Source organism: Scylla paramamosain, chromosome 41 (genome assembly GCF_035594125.1).
Source record: "Scylla paramamosain isolate STU-SP2022 chromosome 41, ASM3559412v1, whole genome shotgun sequence".
NCBI classification, from domain to species: domain Eukaryota; kingdom Metazoa; phylum Arthropoda; class Malacostraca; order Decapoda; family Portunidae; genus Scylla; species Scylla paramamosain.
This window is the reverse complement of record NC_087191.1, coordinates 11,049,405-11,056,966: the sequence shown is the minus strand read 5'-3', so window position 1 is coordinate 11,056,966 and position 7,562 is coordinate 11,049,405. Positions and strand designations below refer to the sequence as shown.

The 7,562-nt window shown below is 42.6% G+C and overlaps 1 protein-coding gene across 3 annotated transcripts in view; it reads right to left on the bottom strand.

Annotated features, from left to right (window-relative positions):
• The window catches only part of LOC135093002 (calponin homology domain-containing protein DDB_G0272472-like), a 17,708-nt gene extending 10,556 nt beyond the window's left edge, over positions 1-7,152 (bottom strand). For all 3 annotated transcript variants that reach the window (XM_063991840.1, XM_063991841.1, XM_063991842.1), the window contains exons 1-3: positions 7,019-7,152; positions 3,580-3,741; positions 1-2,960 (exon numbers count right to left, since the gene is read on the bottom strand). The exon at positions 1-2,960 is cut by the window's left edge and continues 71 nt beyond it. In XM_063991840.1, coding sequence (XP_063847910.1) covers positions 1-2,960; positions 3,580-3,741; positions 7,019-7,150 — 3,254 coding nt within the window. In that variant the 5' untranslated portion in view covers positions 7,151-7,152. The remainder of the gene's footprint in view (positions 2,961-3,579; positions 3,742-7,018) is intronic.
• Between the last annotated feature and the right edge of the window lie 410 nt (positions 7,153-7,562).

The following is a 7,562-nucleotide window of genomic DNA, read 5'->3' as shown; positions in this document are numbered from 1 at the left end:
TTGTTGTTGTTGTTGTTGTTGTTGTTGTTGTTGTTGTTGTTTTCAGTGGTAGTGGTGGTGGTGGTGGTGGTGGTGGTCTCTGTTTTCATTTCCTCCGTCTTGTTTTCACTTTCTTCTTTCACGGTGTTGTTGCTTTTAGTCTCTGCTTTCTTTATGTTTTCATTCTTTTCTCTCTCGTTTATTTCTGTTTCTCTTGGTTTATGTGTGTTGTCATTCTCCTCCTTCTTCTTTGTCTTGTTTTCGTCCGTTTTCTCTTCTGTCCTTCCTTGTTTTTCCGTCTCTTCCTCCATTTGCATTTGTATTTCTTCCCCTTTTTCTATATTCTTGTCTGTTTTCTCATTGTTCTCTTTCTTTTCATTACTTTCTTTGTTCTCTGTGCCTTTTACCCTCTTGATGTCTGCTTTCCCCGTATCTTCCGTCTTATCTACACTCTTCTTATTATCTACCTTATCTGTCTTTATGTCTGTTTTCCTCGATATCTCTGCCTTTTCTGGCCTTTCCTTCTTGTCTGTCCCCTTTTCTGTCCTTCTCTGCCCAGGTTTGGTGACAGGAGACAACTCGCCTCTCTTCCTCGTCAGCGCCTCACTTATAATCTTCCTCCTGTCTTGCATCATCACCTGTGGCTTCCTTCTCGTCGGGGATGCTGGCGACGAGGTCCTCTTCTCCTTCCCCTCTTCCGTTTTCCTCGAGGGAACATCCTTTTTCAGTCTCGTGGAATCTTTTTGAGTCTGCGTTGAAAGGACACTCGTTTTTTCCCTTTGGCTCACTCCTTTGGTCACGTTTTCTTTCACTAGGGCTGGTGGAGGCTCAATGCTCTTCACGTGTGGGTCAAATTGTACTTTTTTCGTTGTCGTGCTGGTGTGGTTGGCGTCCTTGTCTCTTTTTTTGATGATTGAGTTTGTCCTTTTTAGTTCCATTTTCTCTGGTTCTTGTATATCGAAGGGAGAATTTGGGTTTTCAGGGGTAACTGTGGTATTTTCCTTCACCTGTTTGTTTTGGTCATGTTTGTCCTCCAGTGGTTTTTCGGGTATGTAATTTTCTTGAGGCGTTTGTTGCTCCGTTTTCTGTGATTCCTGCCCGTTTTCTGAGGAGGAGTGAAAGACTTGAGGGATAACTTCGGCATATTCCTTTGTTTCTTTACCGCCATCATTTCCTTTTAGTGATACCAGTACCTCGTTTTCTTCAGGCGTCTGTTGCTGCTCTGACGAAACAGTCTCCGGTTTTTCCCTTCCTGTTGCTGTCTCTTGCTGTCCCTGATGTTTTTTCCCTAGCTGTCCCTGTTCTTTCGTTTCTTTCTCTTCTTTCACCACGCCACCACTTAGTTCTTTATACAGCCTTTCAAACTGTTCCTCGCTATCAGTGAGTCCCTCCCCCTGCCATAATTCCTTAATCTTATCGTCCTTATCATCACTGTACCCACTATCAGGGCTCTTAGGGTGTCTGGGGATCGGGGAGAGGCTGGACGAGGAGCTAGGGGTGTCTAGGGCCACCTCATCACTAGGGCTAGGCAGTAGGGAGGGAGGCGCCGACCCTAAAGATTGGGTGTCGAGGGAAAAGCTCCGATCAAGCCTCATTTTGCTGATTAGTTCACTGTAGCTTCCGTCATTTAGATCTTCCTTTTGCTGTGTAAGTTTGTGTTGTGGGGTGGTGTTTGCGGTGCTGTTTGGGGCTATTTGGGTGTTGGAGTCTGTTGTATTGGGAGTCCCTTGGGTGCTAGAAGTGTTGTTATCTGTTGGTGTTTTGGTGTTACTTTGAGGTGTTTGTGTGTCTTTGGTGTCTGCTTTGTTATTAAGTGTTTTGGTGTTTGTGGGTGTTTTGTTGTCACTCGGCGCTGTACTGGTATCACTGGCTCCCCTCTGCTCCTCACTGGGGGCTAATTTGCTGTCTGTTGGTCCTGTCTGGCTGTCCCTGAGACCTGTCTTGCCACCAGGTTCACTGTCCCCTTTATTCAGGTCCTCCTCGTCACTTTCAGGATTCACACAATAAAACCCACTAATTTCCTCCTCTTCCTCCTCCTCCTCACTCCCTTCCTCTTTGTCTTCTTCCTCCTCAACGGCCTGTGTAGTTAAGAGATCCCTTGTCACCTCTAGCAATTCACCGTCACTGCCTCGATCACCATCACGGGCTGAGGAACTGCGTCGCACCTCACTCCCTCTCACCGACACCTCCTCACTTCTAACCAGCACCACTCCTTCAGCCCCTCCGTCAGCACTGCCTAGCTTAGCGGCAGTGACACAAGGCAGGGCGTCCGTGTCTTCTGCATGGCTTCCCTCTCGGGGTCTTGCACGAGGGGGTTTAGGTAGTGGATTAACAAACCCCTCTATCTCATTAGTGGTGTCTTCCTGTGTCTTCGGCAGCGTGTTGGAGCCCCTTGAAGCCTCTGTAGTGGGGTTAAGTGTGGCGTGGGCGTGTTGGCTGCTTGGATTCATTCTCTCCTCCTCTTCGTCGTCCTTCTTTTGATCTTCCTCCTCCTCCTCCTCCTTTTGTTTGTCTTCTGTGAACCTTTTGTCTTGACGGAGGAAAGATGAGTCACTTACTGCAGTGTATATGGCTTGGTTACTCTCCTTCTCTTCCTCCTCCTCCTCCTCCTCCTCCTCCTCCTCCTCCTCCTTCGTTTTCTCTTCTTCCACGTGCTTCTCCTCCTTCTCTTCCTTTCCTGTTTCTTTTTCCTCTTCCTTGTTGGGTACTTTTTGTTCTTGTTTTTCATTTATCTGTTCTCCTTTGTCCACTACGTCCTCTTGTCCTCCTCCTCCTCCTCCTCCTCCTCCTCCTCCTCCGAAATGGAAATAATCAGGAATAGGAAGAGTTTCAACAACGAGTCCATCCTCCATCGTCTTCCTCCTCTTCTCCACCTCCTTCCTCTCTTCCTCCGCCTCCTCCTCCTCCTGCTTCTTCCTCAGGTTCTTCAGCAGCATGATGGCGTCCAGGCCCGTCACTGTGGCGCCCGAGGAGGAGAGAGCCTAAAGGAGTGGGTGAAGGAGATGATAGGTTAGGTTGGGTTCGGTTGGGTTCGGTTATGATAGGATAGGTAGGGTAGTTAAGGTTCTTTTCTTGTTTGTTATTATTACCGTTATTATTATTGTTGTTGTTGTTTTGTTGTTGTTGTTGTTGTTGTTGTTGTTGTTGTTGTTGTTGTATTTGCTTTTGTTTTGTTGATGTAGTTTGGTTTATATTTGTCCTTCAGTGTGTGTGTGTGTGTGTGTGTGTGTGTGTGTGGGAGAGTTCCGAGGCCATCACAGGTGTTTTAACATCCGGTACACACACACACACACACACACACACACACACACACACACACACACACACACACACACACACAGATGCCAACACCACCACACTTGAACCACAGCTGTTGCTACACACATCCACTTATCCACCCCCCCCCACACACACACACACAAACAACCATTCACCCACCCACAACAACAACAACAACAACTTTAACAACAACAACAACAACAACAACCACCACCACCACTTCTGTTATCATCACCCTCTCTCTTCCACCCTTCCTGTCACCTCTCCATCTTTCATCACTCCTTCCTCTCACCTGCCTCCCCGCCTCCCTACCCCCCTTACCTGTATCATCCTGGCCTGTTCGTAGGTGGTGGTGAAGGAGAAGGTGAGCTTGTACACAGGTGGGCGTGAAATGACAAGCAGGTGACGCCCTTCGTCGCTGCTCTTGCCCACGTGCACCTCCGCTCCGCCCACCGACCAGCCGCCAACGCTGCCGCCCTCGCCCTGGTAGATAGGTAGATTAGGTTAAGTAAGGTTAGGTTAGGTTAAATTACATAAATTGGTAGGTTTTATATGTTTATATTTACTTAAATTAGATAAGCATTTAGCTATATAGACAATTACCCTTGTTACGGGAATAAGATAGATAGATAGATAGATAAATAGGTTAGTTTTATATATTGGTACTTAAATTAACAGGTAGAGTGATAGGTAGGAAAAGGTGATTGTTTGATAAGTAGATATGTAGGTAGACTGATAGAGTGACTGAGAGACTGATTGAGATAGTGGAGGATTAGATTGGTAGATGAGATGATTGACTGACTACCTGCCTAATTAAGAGATACCTGGATAGAATGATAGGTTAATAGAAAAGGTAGATTAATAGATGATAGATAGTGGGTAGATAGATAAATAGTAGATAGATTGAGAGGCCTGGATAGAGTTAGGTAGGTAGATAGGTAGATAGATAGGTAATTGAACACAGTCAAGTAGATAAATGATATTCCAACGACAGATAGATAAAAAGAAAAAAAATAGATGAAAGTAAAAAAATTATATGGTATACAGATAGATTAATATATATGGTCGTTGAGTTAAATAGACAATAGATTATTAAATGAATGTGATAGATTGATTTACCAGTTATTTTTTTTCTTTTTTCCTTCTCTTCTCCTTCCTTTTGTCGTGTTTATCTGCTCCTCTTTTGTCTTTCCTTTACCCTTTTTTCTTCTATTCATATTTCTTTATTATTTTTTTTCCTTTGTTTTTTTTTTCATTTTTTTTTTGCTTTATTTCGTCCATTTCTGCTTTTTTTTTTATTTATTATCTTCTTTATTCATTTCTTCCTTCGGTGTGTTCCTCAGCTTTTTTATTTTTATTTATTTTCTTTCCTCATTCCATGTTTTATTTACTTAATTTTTCCTCTCGATTTCTTCCTCAGTTCTTCCTGTTTCTTCTTTATCCAATTACTATCTTTATCAATATTTCCCTTCAGTATATTCTTAACTTTCTTCTTCGCTGAATTCCTTCCTTCCTTCCTTTCTTTCTCTTCTTTATCCATTTATTCATTTCCCCCCTTCGATTTGTGTCCTGTATTCTTTTCATTCACATTTGTGTCCCATTTTCTTTTCATTCATTCATCCCTTCATTGCTCCTGTCTCCTTTCTCTCTTTTTTTTTCCTTATTACCTATTTATTCATCTTTCCCTTCGACTTCTTTCCCAGTTCCTTTACTTCACTTCTCGTATAATAATTTTCTTCATTTACTACCATACAACATTAAATACAGTCAGTACAGCAACGCATTTTTTTTTTTTTTTTTTTTTTTTTGTGTGTGTGTGTGTATATTTACGATAGGTGGATAGAGATGCAGTGACTATACGGCGACCCCCACGTGTAGGTCTGCTGGCACCTTGCAGCTTCCCTTATGTGGTGATACCCAGTAGATAAAGTAGACGAAAAGATACAGATATAAGATTAATAAGATATAGAGATAGGGAAGATACTGTGATAGGAGAGAGAGAGAGAGAGAGAGAGAGAGAGAGAGAGAGAGAGAGAGAGAGAGAGAGAGAGAGAGAGAGAGAGAGAGAGAGAGAGAGAGAGAGAGAGAGAGAGAGAGATGGATAGGTCTTGGGGTATTAACATATAAATTCAAACTCTGAGGAGGTCTTGAACAGTCAGAATATGACCTCAAAATCTAGTTATCGCGAGAGAGAGAGAGAGAGAGAGAGAGAGAGAGAGAGAGAGAGAGAGAGAGAGAGAGAGAGAGAGAGAGACAGGTGTGCGTAAATTAACCTTCAGGTGTGGTCAACCCTTCCCCCTCTCACCAACACTCTTTACCTTATCTCTCTCTCTCTCTCTCTCTCTCTCTCTCTCTCTCTCTCTCTCTCTCTCTCTCTCTCTCTCTCTCTCTCTCTCTCTCTATTAATTTCCTTCACTCGCCTTTCTTCCATTTCTTTTCTTCTTGTCTTTTTTTCCTCCATCTCTCCCTTTCTCCCTTATCTTTTTTCTATGTATTCTTTTTCCTTTACCATTTCTTCCTCTTATTCTTCCATCCATTCCTCTTTTCCTCTCCTCTTCTGTGCCCTTTTAATTTTCTGTTCTATTCTAGTTTCTCCTCTTCTCTTTTCTTTCTTTTTCTTTCCTTCCCTTCCCTTCCCTTCTCTTCCCTTCAACTCAAGGAAATATTCTGTTTCATTTCGATCCAGAGAGAGAGAGAGAGGGGGAGAGGGAGAGGGAGAGAGAATACAATAGGATCGAATAATGACATCAAACACCATTCTACTGTACGAATCTTTTTCTTCAGTGTGATTCGAAACTTCACTCATCTCTGTCTCTCTACTTTCTCCTGGGCTCTTGACCTGGGACTTATCACAGTCTCACAAGGGGCCAACAGATCAGATGCTGCTGTTTCTCTCTCAATATTTTTATAGTCTCACCTGTCCTGACTCTTATTAGCACCTGGATAGTCTCCCCTTTATGCTCTCAGAAGTTTTTTTGTTTGTGTTTTCAAGTTTTTTTTGTGTCTTATCTATAATTTCATAGTTTTCAAGGGTGTTTTTTGATTCAAGTTTAATAAGGTTCATTGGGAGGTTTGGTGAGTTATGGCCCTAGTTCTCCTGTTAGACGAAAGCCATAACTAAGAAAATAAAAGTAAGAAAATAAGAGAAAAGGAAAGGAAAGAAAAAAAATCTTGGTTGGGAATTCTTTTATGAAACTCATCGTAACTTTAAAAAATCTGTCTTGATTCGAATTTCTTTATAAAACTTACCTAAAAAAAAATAAATAAAAGCAAAAAAAAAACACTCTTGGGAATTCTCTGAAGCGTATTTTCGTGATTTTGGTGATAGTTTAACTGGCATCCTCATAATTTACTGTTTATTTTCAAAGGTGTATTCATGATTAAAAAAAAAAATAAATAAATAAATAAAAAAAATAAGAGTTTAACAGACGCTAATGGAAGTACTAAGGTTTTCAAGGGTGTTGTCATGGTTCTCTAGTTTACACGGTACCATTGAAGCTTACAAAGGTTTTCAAGGGTGTTGTCATGGTTCTCTAGTTTACACGGTACCATTGAAAGTTACTCAAAATTTTCAAGAGTGTTTTCCTGACCTTCCTGACCTTCACCGTGACCTAATGCTGAGTCCTTCGTGAGATAAAAAAAAAAAGACAAAACATAAGAATGGATGAAAATGACAGATGAAAATAGGCAGTTGTGTTTTATTGAGGGACTGTCACGTGTAGGCCTAATGACATTTTGCTCCCTTCCTTTATGTTCTCACCTTGAGCTTGTAGGCGTAGAGCGTGGCGCCATCGAGGACCAGCACTCTCTTGCCCCACGCCCCGAGCCTTTTCTTCTGCTCCACCTCCACGGAAAGCTTGGCCCGCACCGCCACCACGTTTGTACTTCTCATCCCTGCGTGGGAGAGTGAGAGAGTGAGGGAGAGGGGCTGATGAGAGGGATAAGAGAGAGAGGGAGAGGACAGATTAGGGAGAGCGGCAGGGTAAGAGGAAGAGAGATGATGGAGAGAGGTTGAATAAGGAGGGGAGTAGCAGAGAGAGAGAGAGAGAGAGAGAGAGAGAGAGAGAGACAGAGAGATGAATAAATTAGGGAGAGGAATGATTAAGAGAGGGACTGACAAGGCGAGAGAAAGAGAAGAGAGAGGAGCAAGCAAAGTGAGAGAGGGAGGAAGAGGAAAAGATTAAAGGGAGAGTAGGCAAAAGAGTAAGAGGAAGGAAAAAGAGGACAAGGGAAGAGGATTAGGGAGAGGATATGAGGGAAGGGAGAATTGAGAGGCTAATAGAAGTGATAGAGATTAAGAGGTC